We start from the raw sequence: 18,087 nt of genomic DNA on the forward strand, positions 1-18,087 counted from the left end.
TCCTTATTTTTTTATAATAAACACGTGTGGCTTTTGAAATTTAAAAAAAGAAAGTAAAAATAATTAAAAAAATAAATATACAAAAAGATTTTAGGCAACAGGAAACTCAAGTCTTAAAAATGCTTAATACTAAAGTTAGTTTCTAATTCTTGAGGATTGAAGCCTTAAGATGGCAGTCTATGACAATGCTGTTGGACAGAGGCAAGCAGCCCTTATGATCTGTTCCAATAATTAGATACAAGATATGGATAATTCATGACGCTGCCTAGCTTCAGACATCTATTTGTGGAGATGCTGAGAAGCATAAAATATAACCAAATATACAAACACAAGCCTTGTTATGCCCAAACGCTACTTAAGGCAGTCTCTTGGCCTGTAGTTCAGATGTGCATAATCATGTCCCCCAGGTAAACTAATACATGCAAAATAATAAGTTTACCCTTATTAGGTAGTAGTCTCTCTTGAAACCCACACAGATAGAATTTTCACACCATGCCATGGACTTGGGCACATCTGGTACACTAAAGTCCCCCTGAGGAAAGAGAGCAAGAGTTCAAATGGAAAGATGTTAAAAGAAACCATGATCTTCCTGTTATTCCATGCCCACTCTGCAAAATGAACCTCACCCTCATCTAAGCACAATTCTGTAAACACAAGGCTAGGAAATCATCTGTGATAAAAATTTAAGTCACCCATGAACTGGATGACTAGATGCCTTTGGAAAAGGTGAAAACCCACTCTGAAATAAACCCATGTGTATAAACACTGCTTCTGAAGGCCGGGAGACTCTTGATGAGTGGGCATGAAGAGGCTCTCAGGTACTTACGGCAGAGCCTTCACCTGGAGAGAACTCCAAGACTGAGGCCCTGACCTTCAGTATCACTGAACAGGAGTCTTTCAAGCGGTGAATCAACATGGACTTTACCTGCAATTCGTGAAATTCCCTGTCCTTCCAGAAATAGAGCTGCAGCTTCTTTTTCACTGCCACACACATCCGCAACACCTCCTCACCAGTCTCTGTGTGCTGGGAAGAGACACCCAGAGCAAATGAGGATGTGTATACGATGGCTCCACGACTGAGTGACCACTAAATGAGAGACTGCCTACCTTGAAATGGCTACGAATCTGAAAATCCCCTGTAATACAAAGTTACCCTATCAGACAAGCTGGGTGGAAGAACACCATTTTTCTAAAATGTACTTAGAAACAACAGGCTGAGGAGCGCTTCCTCCCTGAGGGCTGCCAGTCAAAGGTCCCAACCCCAGCACATCTCTTAAACATTCATAATTCACACGGAAAATCCCAGGGCAGGCCTCCACCTATGCAAACGCTTCCTCTTTTTTTCTTAAATGTTTCTCACTCATGGATGTCAATATCTGCTGGTCAGGGATCAGCATGTGTCAGTGACACTTTTAATCCTTAAAGGAACAGGGGAAAAGAAAATGTCTAAACATAAAGCAAAGCAGTGTCAATGTAGACCACAAATACTAAAAAGTGATCAAGCTGAGTAGAGGGTAAGGCAGATTTTGAATAATGTAAGGAGGATAAATTTGGAAAAATTAGGAGAAATGTCTTTCCTGAATAACAAAAAACACCCTCAAGACAAAGAAGACAATAATATGTTCAGAACAAGGTCAATATAATGTCCTATAGTTATGCCAATGATACTCATGGTACTGTTAAGTCTGGATTTTCCCCATAATGGTTTGTCCATGGCAAATGCTTTTTTTTTTTTAATGTTGATTCATTTTTGAGAGACAGAGACACAGGGCAAGTGGGGGAGGAGCAGAGAGAGAGAGAGAGAGAGAGAGAGAGAGAGAGACAGAATCCGAAGTAGGCTCCAGGCTCTGAGCTGTCAGCACAGAATCCGATGCGGGGCCTGAACTCACGAACTGCAAGATCATGACCTGAGCTGAAGTCGGACCTTAACCCACTGAGCCACCCAGATGCCCCTCCATGGCCAATGCTTTTATCCTGAGTTTGTTGCCTCCTCTGGTGCTCTAATCAGCACACACACAGGGAACCCAAATGTTTCACCTTCTGACCACATACAAAAGGGGAAAATTTCTCTAATACAATCCAAAATCAAACATTTTCTTTGGATCTCTGCTGGATTTGGATATCCATGTTATTCTTCCCATCTGATGGTAGGAATAATATAGGAAAGAATGTATTTATCAAAATACAATGTCAAAATTCATCTTGCCTAAACTTACCTCAAGGTCACATGTGAACAGTGATGCTCCCTTTGCCTTTGAAACCGTAGTGATTTGTTGAAATGTCAACAGGTCATGGACATAAATGTTATTTTCTGTTTGGAAGGAAGTATAATAATCCTATAAATTATCATAATTCTCCACACACACGAATAACAAACAGAAGAACCGAAGTGAATGTTGGTTGAAGATGTATCTTTCAGTTTCACTAACAATGAGTTATTCTGATCTATTATCAGAATTACACTCCAAAATGTTTAAGAGGTCACTTCTGTTCCTTTAAATTTGGGCTGGCTTGTGTAAGAGAGCTGTTTCACTAGCAAAGCCCTCTTATACTCGGTCTTCCTCAAGTCTGGAAATTTGTGATGCAATATTTGTACAAGAATTGGCTTTCGAAGCTACTTCCATTAGGAGGCCTCAATAAAAGAAAGGAAATCCTCTGTGGACTTTGTATGATCCCATGATGAGGAATTCTTTTCTAGCTGCAAGCAAAATAATTTCACTCAGGCCTCCTATCTAGTTTTACTCATTAAGACATAGTTACTTTAAATGTTCCTCTCTAAACCTAGAAGCTACGTTTAAAATTATTCTACCATTTGGGCCCTGGGCTGAACAGTACAAACGTGAGGCAAGTTTCTAGTTCTTTGTTGCCAGTAAAAGGCCTCACTGGCTGCCCTCAATTGAATCTATGGCTTTTCAAACAAGGTCTGAATAGTCTGGCCTTGATCTGTCTCTCCCCTATCTCTTGCCACTGTGTCACTCTTCACCACATATCCTAAGTCTGGTCAGACTGCAGGGCCTCTGCTTAAAATGCTCTGCCTTCTTCTCCCTTCCTATCAAAATTCTAATCATCCACTAGATGATGCTGTCACTCCCATTACTAATATCCACAACATTTTTTATAAATTTCCATTGTAACTTATCACACTGAATCATGATTATTTTTTGTCATTTCAGTCTTCACAATCAGAACATAAACTCAAAGACAGAACCTATGTCTCTTTCAATTTGGTATCCCCAATGCCTAGGGCAGGGCTCAATAAATATCTGCTCAATAGCAATAAATATCTGTGACTGAATGAATGAACAGCACTCCTTGGAGAACAGAGCTCAAGTTTATGAGAGATGCTGTTGTCTTTAATACTCGTGTACCCTGCTGTGTCTGGTGTGGTACAGGTCAGTTTCACTGACTCTCAAATTAACCATGAAAGAGTTAGTCAGGTCACAGTTTTTATTTTTTGACACATGAAATATAACTACAACCCCTTTTCTTACCTAACAAGCTGACCAGAATCTTAAACTGGGAAACCACATGGATCTGGAAAAGAACAAATCATTAGACTCAATTAAACATTTCTGACAGGACTTAACAAAACTTCATTTAACTACAGTACTAAAAAGGGACTTGGGGTACAGGGGTGGCTCAGTCAGTTGAGCATCTGACTTCAGCTCAGGTCATGATCTCGCAGTCCATGAGCTCGAGCCCCGCGTCGGGCTCTGGGCTGACAGCGCAGAGCCTGGAGCCTACTTCTGATTCTGTGTCTCCCTCTCTCTGCCCCTCCCCTGCGCATGCTCTGTCTCTCTCACTCTCAAAAATGAATAAATGTTAAGGAAAAAAAAAAGGGACTAAAGAGTCTATGCCAATGACAGGAATCTGACTTATATTTATGTGTAATCGCAATTTCTGCTCATTATAGAGGATCTCAGGCACATGATGGATGGACCACGATCTCTGCGTAAGTGGGAGAACAGAGAGCAGAGGATTCAGAGTTATTAAAAATGTTACCGAAGTTCTAGTTTTGACATGGTCCCATAGAAGTCAAATATTCTTGTAATGACAACCATCACTGCCTACCTGTTGAATCTTTTTGGAGAAGTTTTTATTGGATTTCTCTAGTGTCACTTCAAACCTGTTGCAACCTATAGAAAAGAAACAAACATTCACAGTTCCAAACACAGGGATACATGTAAAACTTAACTATAACAAAAAATGCTGCTCCATACTGCTCTACTACATGAATCTACAAATTCCTAAGACTAGAGGCTAGAGATCTACACTAGAGAGCTCTCTTCACTGAGTATAAGAAGTCACTTTCAATTCTAATTTTAGAACAGGGGGTTTCATGCACCTTCACTTGGCATTGGCAATCATATGATGGAAGTTCAGTGACGCTACAAGGTACTTGTGAGTCTGAAGGTCTTATGCTGCAATATAGTACCTCGGCTAAGTGTTTGTAAAAAGTCACAAATATAAGAACCCAAGCAATGAAACCCAGCCCAAAGCATCCTCAGATCTAGACCAGCTAAATCCCAGCAGCTACCCTATGTTCTGCATCACGGGACAGAGCAAACACTCAATACTAACCCCAGGACTAAAGTAATTTAATACATCTACACTTACTGCCACTTTCAGGAGATTCTACATCTGTTGGCACTGCTGCAAAAAGGGAAGAAAGTTACATACCACAAAAATATGTCATGCTAGCTTTGTGGGAATGACAAAAATATTCAGCCTCAAAAATCACCAACAAGGCAAGAAGAGTAATTATAATTATCATGACAATGACATAACAACAAACTAAGCAAAAACTAGGTGCTGGGTTCTGGGTTTAAAAATTGATGTATATTTGCTAAAACCTCACAACTATTCCAAGAAGTAGGTATTACTGTTCCAATTTCATATGTGAGGCACCTGACAGGTCAAGCAGTCCAGTGAGAAAGCGCCCAGAAGCAAACTCAGGGCTGACTGGAAAGCCCGTGTGCTGAGCCTACACTCTACCTGTCTCCCAGCTTGTGAAGAGACTATTCAGGCTGCTGACCCCAGGCTGCTCCCCACAACTAGTGGGGCCCACACCACCAAAGCTGATCTTACTTTTTCCACCTGTCCCTCAGCAAAGGAGATGAAGGGACTCGGGAGATTCAAGAGATTCAGAAATGTGCCCTGTATTCTGCCATTATATTTCACAAGAAAAAAAAAACCAGCCACTTCACACTTGATACAGAGCTCTATATTTGAAAAGAGCTTTATTTTAACAATTCTCCTCAAAAGCAGAATTATCTAGGACTGAGGTTCTCAAATTTTTTGGTGTCAAGACTCCTTCACAACCTTAAAAATTATGGAGAATCCCAAAACTTTAATATGGGTTGTAGTTATCAATGTTTACCAGGGTAGAAATTAAGACAGAAATTTTTAGGGGCACCTGGGTGGTTCAGTCAGTTAAGCGTCCGGGTCTTGACTTCAGCTCAGGTCATGATCTCACATTTATGGGTTGAAGCCTCATGTCAGGTTCTGTGCTAGCAGTGTGGGGCCTGCTTGGGATTTTCTCTTCCCCTCTCTCTCTTTCACAAACCCTCTACTTTGACTTTTGGTTTCTCTTCTAACCAGGTGCCTTCCTCTTTTCCTATTTCAAGGGTAGCAGAAGAGTAGCAGAATAAGGTAAAGGGTAGCAGAATAGGCCACCCCAAAATCTGCCACTTTTGTACAGGGATTATTTTGAGCTGAAGGCAATTGAGAAGAAACAGGTGCAAGAAAAGCTCTCTGCCCTCCAGTTTGCCTAAAAACAGAGCATACATTTACACAGGTGTCCCTCTACCCCCTCTCTACCAAGGACAGGATTTAATTAGTTGGAGACAACACTAGACCTTCAGCGGCCCACAGAGGATACCAGAGCAATCTACTAACAAACCTTACTAACTAGTCCTTTTTCCATTAGTTTCCCATGTGTGTGTCTTCTAGCAGTTTGCCATCCTAGAAACTCTAAGTCCTTTTCCCTTGCCTTATTGCTTCTTTAAAAATGGTTTGTTCATTGTCAAGATGCTATATAAGCCCAAATTCCAACCAGCCCTTTCAGCTACCCATCACTAAATGCTTCCATGTGTATGTGTAATACACATGTTAATACACTTGTCATTCTTTTGTTAATCTGTCTTTTGTCAGTCCAATTTACATATTCCCACCCAACGAACCTAAAATTGGTAGAGGGAAAAATATTCCCCACCCCACACATCTGAAAGATGCCCTTTTTTCCCATGTTACCCTTGCTTAAGGCTCCAAAGGGAAGCACTATTACCTTAAGCTATTTACTACAGAAAGTCTATTAGGTTGAAAATTATGAAATGTAGTTTTTTCTAATACAGTCAAATAATGAAAGGGGCAGGGACGCCTGGGTGGCTCAGTCAGTTGAGCATTCAACTCTTGATTGTGGCTCAGGTCATGAGCTCACAGTCATGAGATCAAGGCCTCTCCTCCCCCTCTACCCCCTCCCCAACCCCCCCACAACTGTGCTGGGCGTGGAGCTTGCTTAAGATTCTTTCTCCCTTTCTATCTGTCCCCCCGCCCACTCTCACTCACTCTCAAAAACTAAACTAAACTAAACTAAAATAAGACAATTTCATATGGTTCGACATACTTGGGCATTTACAGCAGATTTTTATAGACTCTACAGCTCCAAAGTATATTATCTAAACACATCAATTTTCCATAAAAAGAACATCGAAGTAAAATTATGAAAAGGGAGTGAGGTACTTCTTCTCCCTCAAAGGAAGAAACTCTGACAAAATAAATTTCAAATACTTATGGTTATTATTCTACATTTTGCTGACAATGTCACATTTGACAGAGCTTTAGTTTTCAAAGTCCTTGCATCTGACCTCAACAATTTTCTGAGACAGACAGGCAGTTTATAGAAGAGGGAAATGACATTGGGAAGGACCTACTCATAGTCATTTAGCCAAGGAGAAGGAAAGCTGAGCTCAAATCCAGGTCTCCTCTCTTCTAGTCCACCCCTCACAAGTTAATAAAAGTTTTTAAACCAGTGGTTCCTAATTTTGTTTCCCACCCCCACATCATTCACACAAAAATCTTATACCCATCAGTAATATTTATTTCTGACAGGGAGTCACTAAGAAGTAAGGAGGGGAGGAATGTTCAACCCCACCTACAGGCGGGGGTGGGGGGGTGGGTAGGGGAATAGAGTCTGAAAAAAACAAAAAACCCTGAAGATGTTCATATGCTTCTCCCCACTTTACCACAGTATTACTCTCAACCCCAATGGTTTTTAATGATCTAGGGATCACTGATTTCACAGTTGTATATTAGCTATCAACATTTTTTGCATGAGTAGTAAGCCATCTCTTTCTCAATTCTGGAGAGCTGCTACTTACCAGCATCTTTCCGGATCCTATAGAGAAGAAGATGTCCTTGTTTGGTGCCAACAAGAAGCCATTCCTCTGCAAGAGAAAAGAACTGTGAGAAAGGTCAATCAGCTTTACTAAAACCCTACTTCTTGAGCTGGGGCTTGTAATGAGAAGTCAAAGGGTCAAGAAAAGGAGTTGCTTTTGATAGCAGGTATTTTGCAAAACTAAGGAATATTTATATTCAAGAAATGTTTGAGAACCAACCAATCAAAAAAGCATCATTACTAGACTAGACATATCAGGGAACAGAAAATGGCCCTGCCTTCACGGTTTCAAAATTAAACTGACCAAAAATAGGATGAAAATTTATATAATCATAAAATGGGGAGTATAAACATAAAAGTAGGTCTCTAATGTCAGAAACAAAGCTAAAAGGTACCCTTTGGAGGCTTAATGATTTTATCTTAAGGAAAATTAGAAGTGCCACAGAGTATTAACCTTACAGAATTCATTATCTCAAAAGGCGGCCTAGCAGATCAAAACAAACAACTGCAACTCTCACACATTGTTGGCAGCAATATAAACCAGTACAGTCATTTTGGAAAAAAGTCTGGCAGTTCCTCAAAAACTTAAACGTACAGTTACCATGTGACCCAGCAATTCTACCCCTGGGCATATACATGAGAGAAATGAAAACATATGCTCACACAAAAACTTGGACACAAATGTTCAGAGAAGCAGCATCTGTAAAAGCCAAGAGGTAGAAACCACCCAAATGTCCATCGACTGATGAAGGGATAAGCAAAATGTGGCAAATCCACACAATGGAATATAAGCCAGCCACCAAAAGGAATGAAGTGCTGACATGTGCTACAATAGCAGGGATGAACCTGACATTATGCTAAATGAAAGAAGCCAGACGAAAAAGGCTACAGATTTTATGATTCTATTTATATGAAATGTCAAAAGAGCCAAATCTATACAGACAAAAAGATTAGTGGTTGCCTAAGGCTGGTGGGCTTATAGGAAAATGAGGGAGTAAAAACTAAGGGGTATGGGGCTGATAGGATAATAAAAATGTTCTAAAATGGACTGTGGCCATACTTGTACAACTCTGTGAATGTACTAAAGCCCACTTAACAGTATAGTTTAAATGGGTGAATTGTATGGTATGTGAATCACAGCTCAATAAAGCTCTTATAAGGAAAACAAACAAACAAACAAAAAGACGATCTAGGCCAGTGAGTGGTTCTTTGGTATGTATCAAAATTATCTGAGGATTTGTTAAAACACATTGCTGGCCCCTGCCCTCAGTGTCCGAGTCAGCTGGTCTCACAGCAGCCCTGGAAACTTGCATTTCTAACAAGTTCCCAGGTGATGCTAACACTGTTGGTTCAAGGACTGCTTTGGAGACACTAAAATGGTCTATGCGAAAAGTAAAGAGGCTTCAAAAGGGTTTAAATAATTACCCTGACAGATGTATATTAACTCATTAAGGTAAGTTAAGCATGTACAGGTACTTCCTCAGCTTTTTGATGTTGTAACAAACATAAAGGTCATTCATTCCTTTCATAAACTCTCTTGATCCTTTACGAGATAAAATATTGGAAAATGGTACAAACAGATACTTTATTGAGAATGTATTGTGTTCCAGGAAATGCTAAGCACATATCATATGTTAACTTCACTAATCCTCATAACTATCCTTTGAGGTACATCCTTCTGATAAAGCCCCATTTTATAAATGAGGAAGTTGAGGCCTAGGGGATAAATAATTTGTCCCGATTCATACATGTAGTAAGATGTGTACGGAAGCATCAGGACGTAACTACATGCTGTGATGTACTTACTAAGGCATCACATGTCAAAAGAATGGATTTTGGCCAGAGGTTGTCTGAACGACACTGGTTATATTTCTAAAAACAGGTAGGGGTGCTCTGGTGGCTCAGTCGGGTAAGCATCTGATTCTTGATTTCAGCTCAGGTCATGATCTCATGGTTTGTGAGACTGAGTTCCACGGAGGGCTTCTTGCTGACAGCATGGAGCCTGCTTAGGATTCTCTCTCCCCCTCTCTCTGCCCCTCCCCCACTGGTACTCTCTCCCTCTCTTTCAAAATAAATAAATAAAGTTTAAAAAAAAATGTAAAAACAACAAAAACAGGGGTCAAAAGCCACATCAGGAACATTTCTCCTGATTGGAGAAATCTTCCTAAGGTTGATGTCCTTAGTCTTCCAGGAAAAGATAATGACTCTGTCTTCTTTTATTTTGTGTCGACACAGGAAGTAGGAGAATGTGTGCCTTTTTTTTTTTTTTTGAGAGAGAGAGAGGGAGAGGATGTGCGTGTATGTGCAGGAGAGGGACAAAGAGAATCTTAAGCAGGCTCTATGCCCAGCGTGGAGCCCAACGTGGGGCTTGACTCACAACTGTGAGATCATGACCTGAGCCAAAACCAAGAGTCCAGTACTTATTGGACTGAGCCACCCAGCCTCCCTAACAGTGCATTCTCTCAATGACATAAGAGAAATCAGAAATAACACTAGCTCTAATGGAATGCTGGAGATTTATGTCAGAAGAGAACACAGAAAACAAAAGAATTAAGTTCACAGTGCTTGCTTTGTAAAAGATATTGTGCTCAATACTACTGTATTGAGCAACTGGTAATGCTAAAGTTGATTTTTAGGACACCCACTGCTATTTCAGATGTCAATAAAATGAAGTAGAAAAGTTTTTAACTCACTTAAAACATACATAAAAATCTATAACCAAAAGGCCAACATAATGTTCACCTTCCCTTCCCACTCTGCTTCCCAAATCCCTACTGTTTTTCTTTGTGTCTTTGAGAAACCTATCTTTACACCCAGGTCTGCAACATCTATCAATTTCACCTCTGTAAGGTACCTTGCAACAGCCGTATCCCAGGTCTTCAGTAACCCCTGTGATGGCCTCACCGGTCTCCCTATATGTGTCCTTCCATGTTTGCTATAGACAGATAGTAAACCTTAGACAGATCTGTGATACTGTCACACTGGGGCTTAAACCTTCATGAAGCTGCACCACTAACAAATGAAGTCAAACTTGTAAACATGACATTCAAGAGTCTACTTTCCATTTTTATTGCAATGTTTACTTGCCAATAGATGTTTCTTATCAAATGCCTACTCTATTGGTCATAAAGTGGAATCAGACAAATTCATTGTAAATAAATAAACAAATAAATAAAAATTTTAATTGAGATTTTATTTGGCCCTTTTCACGTTTTCATTTGAAGGTGCTGGAGAAAAATGCATTTATCATACATGCAAAGTATTGTAACAGCTTTCCTTTATATAGTAAAAGCAACACACACACACACACACACACACACACACACACACACACACACTGCTAATACTCAAACTCACAAGGGAAAACAGTGCATCATCCAGATGTGATAATGGCACAGAATCTTGAAGAGGCTTCATTTGGTTTTGGAAGTCAGTGGGGGCTCAGGTGACCAGAAGACCTGACCCATGTTGGGCCTCCACATTCTACGACATGTCATCTTATAATACAATAATGGATACAAAACAAAGAGAATGAGAAGTCTCCAGAGCAGGCTCAAAATTTGAGTAGACAGTCCCTTCTGAGACCCAATACAGCAAATCAGAGAGTGGGACACACTACATAAACGGTGTATTCTGTGGATAACACATACATAAACAGATGTCAATCAGCCCTAGAAAATTCCTGACAGACTAATCCTGAGCCACAAGTTTGGAGCTTATTCCCCCTGGGAAGTGAGGAAGTGCTGAGCCCTCTTGCTCATAATAACCCTAATGAAGATCTGTCCAACAGTGCAAACCCAGCCCAAGCTCATGCGATATATAATTCCATTCCTGGCCCTATGCTGGCCACTGCAGGGAATACAGAAATGGAAAAGGTAGTGGTCATTTTCCTTTTTTGGGGGGTCATAGAGCAAAGAACAGTGTTTCTTAAAGCATAATCCTGATTAGCTATATCAGAACGACTTAAACTTATTAAAAATACACATTCCTGAGTGCTGATCTGATTTAGATACAATAAATTCTGCAAGAGTGACCCAAAATCTGCATTTTTGAATTCAATTTTTTAATTATACGACACATTTATGTAGTTTCAATGCTAAAACTGTGGGAAGTCTAGCTTCCATTCTTGTCCACTCTCTCCTGTCTGCTACAGGCAACCATTTTAGTCCTTTTCATCTTTCTATTGTTTCTTTGGAAAATATAAGAATGACTGCATACACACACACACACACACACACACACACATTTGCATTTTTCTTTACAGGTTCTGAATATATATTAAAGTTTGGGTACCAGTGTCTAGAATCAGACATGATTTACTGGATATAGGACCTTGGAAAAATTACTTAAATTCTCAGGTTATTCCTCTGCAAAATGCAGTTATTGTTTCATAAAAGCTTAATACAGACTAGTACTCAATAAACGGAAGCTATTACTATTAATATCATCATTCATTCATCAAACATAGGTTTAATGAACACCTATTATGAAGAGCTATTCTAGGAACTATAAAGCAATATACAAAACAGAGTTCCTGCTCTGAAGGAACTTCTATTCTAATATGGAGTGAAAGAGACAATAGTATAATATAAAACAGCACTAAGTAGCAATCCATAATAAGAAGAAGGATAAGCCTGAGTAAGAGAATAGCACATTGTCTTTTATATAGCATAGTTGGGGAAAGAAAGTCTTGCTGATTTATGTGGCATTTCAGCAGAGACCTGAAGGAAAGGAGGAAGGAGGAAGGAGCAATGTAATATTTAGAGCAAGAGAGTTCCAGACAGAGGAAAGAGCAAGTGCAAAAGCCCTGAGGTAGGTACATGCTTTGGGTATTATGGAATAAAGAAGACTGTGTGACTAATAGGACAAAGGAGACGGGGTAAGAGCACAGGAGATGGGGTGGATGAGGGGAAGTAACCAGAGGTCTGATGATGTCAGATGTATGAAGCACAGAAAGGGCTTTGGAACTTATTCTAGTTGTGATAGGAAGCTACTGAAGGGTTCTGAGCACTGGAGAGATGTGATCAGATTAAATTTTCAAGGGATCACTCTACCTCCGTGTGGATAAAAGACTGAGAGCAGCACAATAACAAACATGGTGATCAGTCAGACAACTACTGCAGTAATCCAAATGAGAGAGGTGGTGCTCTCATCAAAGTAGAAACAGTACAGATGGAGAGAAGTGACTGGACTCTAGACTTATTCTGAAAGTAGGGCACACAAGATTTGCAGATGGACTGGATGCAGCATGTAAGAGAAGTGAAGAATGATTCCAAGGCTTTTGGCCTTAGTAAAATAGGTACATAGAAATGTCATTTGCTGAGATGTGGGATGCAGCGGGACAAAGCATGTTTTGGGAGAGTGGAATCAAGAACCGTTGTGGCCATGCTACTAGACGTCCAAATGAAGGTATTTAAAAATCAGACGGATTCTACAACTCTGGAGTTTAGGGAGAAGTCATCATCATCAGCATCCTCATTTCCATTTCCCTCATTTCCATTTCCCAAGAGATGGACTATGGTGTCTCTAAGACATCTTCCAGCTCGAATACTGTCTGGCCCTGCATGATCTGGTTTCTCGAGGTCCTGGATGAATTTTAGGTAAAAAGGGTAATGACTAGAAATAGTAGTATTTACTGCTGCTCAGGTCGGAAAATAGTTTTGAGTCAAGAGTTGGTAAATAGCCTCTTGTAGCCTAATATCTACTGCAGTGTCCTAGGAGGTAACGAGCCCGTCCCCTGCTGGGATCAAGGCAAAGAGCTACCTACCATTTCAAGTTTTAATTTATTTACTCATTTTAAGTAATCTCTGCACCCAATGTAGGGCTTGAACTCACGACCCTGAGATCAAGAGTTGCACGCTCTTCTGAGCCACACAGGTGCCCCAGCCCTAACATTTCAAAACTATCTTTCTGGAAAGCTCAAGTACAGAGAACCTTTACGGTGACAAAGTGGAGTTGGTGAGAGGCTGAGATACATGTACTACTAGTTCCAGAGAGTATCAGTCAAGGATTCTGACAAGTATGGTAAGCAGCTGCATTCATCCTTTTTAGAAGCATATGTCCTAGGCTGAGCTGGGTTCCTCTCTCCCATGTTTCTATATTAAGCAGCATATGCCTCCAGTATCATTTATCTTACATCATAATCTGTTCATATGTCTTTGTTTCTCACTCTGTGTCCTAGGAACACAGGCACTGTTTCCTAATCATCCTTTAAGCCCTGTCTTTAGCAGAGAAACTGGTCCATATACATACATCTAATACATATTTGATGAAAAATTAGGGGAATGTGTCCCTTTGTACAGTGTCAAGTCTTTCATTTTTTACATTTCTTTTCTCCTCTATTTATTTATTTATTTTTTTTTAGTGTTTATTTATTTTGAGAGAGCATGTGTGCACACATGTGTGCAAGATAGGGAGGGGCAGAGAGAGAGAGAGAGAGAGAGAGAGAGAGAAAGAGAGAGAGAGAATCCCAAGCAGGCTCCGCACTATCAGACCCTATGCGGGGCTCAGTCCTATAAACTGCCAGATCATGACCTGAGACAAAATCAAGAGTCCAATGCTTAACCAACTGAGCCACCCAAGCGCCCCTCCTCTGCTTATTTTTAATTTTTACTGAGCATTTAATCACAGAAAATGGAGGGTTTCTTGAGATATCCAGAGGAAGCAAGAGTCTCTCCTTAACCCAAGGGACTAAGACAGCTGTGAAGGTGTGATTTTAAAGCCCAAGGCTGCTAAAGGCAAGACAGTGCAAATTAACATGAAGACCTGTAGTGAAAGCACCTTACTGAAGAGGCTGTAAGGAACTCTGCAAGACTGACTTGGTGGTACTGTCTGTAAATGATCCAGAAGACACCAGCCACCACCAAGATTCCACCAGGCCCATCTTAGGCACCTAGCCCAGTATAAGATCTGATTAAGACTTCTGGGCCACTTTTTTATGGCCTTTGATTTTTAGCACTTGGACATTAACAAGAAAGACTTAAATTACTTGTTTGGTCTTCGGTGACTGTTATCAGACACAAGCACTCAAAGATAAGAGCATAACGTTCATAACTGAGAGTCAAGGTTTAGACTCCTGAAATCATTTTCATTCTAGAGCATACAGGAGATGCCAGACCCTGTTTTCTGTAATGACCAATCCCAAGAGGATTACACAACTTTTTAATGGGTTAGATTCCATGACAGCCTGGAATGATGCTCTTCTACCCACAGTTAGGTAACTTGGGACATTTTGAATACAAGGCAATCAACCACTTGGCTAAACTGAGTTTAGAACAACAACGTGAGCTACCTAGAAAACTGACAAGTGAACGATGAGTGATTACTAAGAAAAAAGGCATACGGTATTAATGTATTTAATGCCCCCCCAAAATAGTGTTGTCTTTCACCTAGAAAACAACAATCATCTGGACAAGTTCAAGCCCCCGGTAGGTTGAAAACTCCCCAGTGCTTGCTTGCCCCTCCAAACTGAAGACTTCTTGGGAATCGAAATGACCCAAAGCTGAGCACAGTTAATAAGAAAAGTTCAACCTTCAACTCTGTACCGAAAGCAAGGATAAACGTACCTAAAGTCTGGGTCCCTGAGGACTTGCCAAACAGTCCCATTTGACCTCGCTGTCTACAATACTATGCCCTCCCTCATCCCATGCCTCTCGGACAGCGTCCGATCGGAGTCCATACAGCCAGACTCCTATCCACATCCCCAGCCTTGTGAAAGGCAGGAACCGCTTCTGCGCTAAACCCGCCTCGGGCCCTCGGCTCACCCCAGGCAGCCAGACAGTCGATCTGCAGAGGCAGCTTTTCCAGGATCGGCACTGGCTCGAAGGCGTCATGCATGGCGGCGAGAAGAGTCGCCGCAGCAGTCTCACCCGAAGTGTGCGGGGACGGGCCAGGTTTGGGCCTGGGCCGGGAACCAGCCCAAAGGAAGGGCCAAGCGGGACGCTGACCGAGACCCCAGCTACAGGCCGTTTGCCAACACAGCCAACACCGGACTTCCTGCCGGGCTAAGCCCGCCCCTTCCGCAGCAGAAGCCCACCCCTTCCGCGCAAACTCCTAACGCTCTTTCGAGGAACGCGCCGGCGCTAGGCTTCCCACCTTCACCCTAGACCCAGAACTTGTGTGTCATGGAGCCTGATTAGCGACGGGGCTTACCTAAAAGGCGGGGAGGGGCGGGGAGGGGCATCTTGGAACGGTCTCAGACAGTGTAGCATGGTGGTGAGTTCGGGCTTTGGCGTCACTTAGTCGGGATGGAGACCATTTAGGAAATTAGCCTTTGTTTCTTTATCTGCTAAAGGATGGTAGTGTTCCACACTAACTTGGTGTTGTGGACATTAGCAACTCCTGACACACTCTAAACACCCAACAAATGGTGGTTTTTGCATTACCATTATAATCCCAACTTCAACTATTTTACCCTTTTTTTTAAAGGTTGTTCTAGGCCAGTGGTTCTCAAAATGTGATCCCTAGACTAGTAGTATCAACATCACCTGGAAACTTAGTGGAAATGCAGCCTCAGGCCTCATTCCTGCCCTACTGGATCAGAAAATCTGGATGGGGAGGGGGGTGTTCAGGGGGTCCAGCAGTCTGTGCTTTAGTAAGTCCCCAGAGTGAGTCCATGGACTTTAATGTTTGAAAACTACTGCAAGAATGAGGTGTATCTGGCAACCCCCCCCCCCCCCCCCCCCCCCAAAAAAAAAAGCAGGTAGGTCATTAAAGCATTTGAGTTTAAAACAGAAGTCTACGATAAGTAAAAAAAAAAACTGGCCTTGGTCACTTTATTTTTATACAATGTCAGTTTCTTCACTTGTAAATTAAGATTACTGTCCCATCTTTACCAAATGCTGTTTCTGATAATCCAGTGAAATACTTTCAAAGTGTCAGTATTAACACAAAAACTGCTAAATGAATTGAGCATTATGGGTGATTTTCACCATAGAAAATGAACACCTTGAAAATATAGAACTGCCAGCTGCTGTCCTCAAAGAAGGCCTGATACCTAGCAGTTTCAGGCCCAAGGACTAAGACCGATACAAACTCTCAGGTAACATGTCAATGTAACAACTATAAATTACTTCTGAACCAGTTCTAAGAAATGATACGCTGTATGTAATCACAGTGCCATAACCCATAAGAGAATGCAGAAAGAATTATCAGGTACAGTCTACAAAATTTGTTACTTTACACTACTGCTTAACACCTTAAGATTTTTTCCCTAGTCTTAAGTCAACATCTAACCACCCTCAAAAAATATTTGACCAACTATCTTGGTGCATTATAACTATTATTCACTTGTTAAGTGTCTCTATGGAAGAACAGCACGCAACAGTACCACTAGCCCTTTGCTTATGGATTAACCTGAGAATATAGTCAGTTCTTCATATGTTCCTTAGAGATACCGCCTAGGTGACTTTTTTTTTTAAATCACCACAGCAAAGAGCTATACAGAGATGTCAAATAAATGTAAACACTTCCACTATAGTATGAGTTAGTAAGATTGTGGTCATGTGGTCAATGGTTTCAACAGATAATAAGACAATGTAGAGTAAAAACCATGGAAGGAAAATTCCCACAAGAAATTGGGAGAAAGGATGGTCTTTAGAGAAAGTCTGAAAAAAATGAGGAAAATATATTAATTTTGTTAAAATTTTTTATATTAAAAAGTGGCATGAACTTTCTATGTAAAACAAAAATCTTGGGAAGGCAAAATTGGACAAAACCATTAAAACAAATATAGTGCTTCAAATGAATCCCATCACCTTGTGATGTCTCTTATAAACAGTCTCTAAACCAACACCAGGTATAAGAACAGTCGATCCTAAAGAATGAGCAGCAGTCCAGGGCCTCCACGCTACTTCATGCAGGAAAAACTGTTTCAATTAAGCCAGAAGGACCTGTTTCCTTTGTATTAGCTCCTGCTTCCTAAGCATTACAGTTCCTTTAGCAGGGCACTCATTCACAAGCACTTAGACGGAGTGCCTCTCTGCATCTAGTGCAACACCCAGTGAATGGCACGAAGGCAAACAAAGCACTGCCTAGGACTCCGCAATGCCACCGCCCTTGGAGGCTTACAAAACAGTAGTTAAAAGTTCTGGAGTGTGCACCACATTGCCAGCAATGGGATGTGTCACAATAGCAGATGTCAAGAGTTAAGCTAATATTTCTCTCTAAAGTACATCTGAGATAGAAAAATCTTTAATATACACCATTTGTAAACAAAATTGCACTTGATTTTTTTTTAAATGATCTGAATCATACTGTAACAGTTTGCTTCTCTCTTACATACTCTTTTGTTTTTGTTTTAAATCATCCATAGAACCATGGCTCCTTAGCTCGGGACTCTTTTTTTCTCCAAATTACCTCTGTAAGATGTAACCTTGGCTTCTCAGGAAATGGAAAGGTAATTGATAATTTCCCCCATCACCTATGTAACTCTCTAAATAAATAAAAATTATAGGCAGTTGCTCCTGGAGATTACATATTATGGCGTTGATGTCATAGTTCTTTAGAAGATGTTAAACTTTTTAGTTTGACAGATTAAACAATTTAAACGTTATAGAAGGTTCAGGAACAACACACATAAGTTGCATAAACATCCATGTCAGGGTGTGGGAGGGAAAGGGGCATCAATGTTGTAAATAAAAACTTGTAGATTTTTCTTGTCCTATGAACTTGTTTTCAGTAAGATGTTCTCC

The 18,087-nt window shown here is 40.8% G+C and overlaps 1 protein-coding gene across 3 annotated transcripts in view; it reads right to left on the reverse strand.

The window, feature by feature from the left end:
* VPS39 (VPS39 subunit of HOPS complex) overlaps positions 1-16,077 on the reverse strand; it is a 46,825-nt gene extending 30,748 nt beyond the window's left edge. The window contains exons 1-7 of one of the 3 annotated variants that reach the window (XM_049613421.1): positions 15,160-16,077; positions 7,380-7,445; positions 4,072-4,136; positions 3,492-3,534; positions 2,217-2,311; positions 926-1,024; positions 440-532 (exon numbers count right to left, since the gene is read on the reverse strand). In XM_049613421.1, coding sequence (XP_049469378.1) covers positions 440-532; positions 926-1,024; positions 2,217-2,311; positions 3,492-3,534; positions 4,072-4,136; positions 7,380-7,445; positions 15,160-15,232 — 534 coding nt within the window. In that variant the 5' untranslated portion in view covers positions 15,233-16,077. The remainder of the gene's footprint in view (positions 1-439; positions 533-925; positions 1,025-2,216; positions 2,312-3,491; positions 3,535-4,071; positions 4,137-7,379; positions 7,446-15,159) is intronic. The other 2 variants (XM_049613422.1, XM_049613423.1) reach the window with 2 other exon arrangements.
* Between the last annotated feature and the right edge of the window lie 2,010 nt (positions 16,078-18,087).

This window comes from Panthera uncia, assembly GCF_023721935.1.
Source record: "Panthera uncia isolate 11264 chromosome B3 unlocalized genomic scaffold, Puncia_PCG_1.0 HiC_scaffold_1, whole genome shotgun sequence".
NCBI lineage: Eukaryota > Metazoa > Chordata > Mammalia > Carnivora > Felidae > Panthera > Panthera uncia.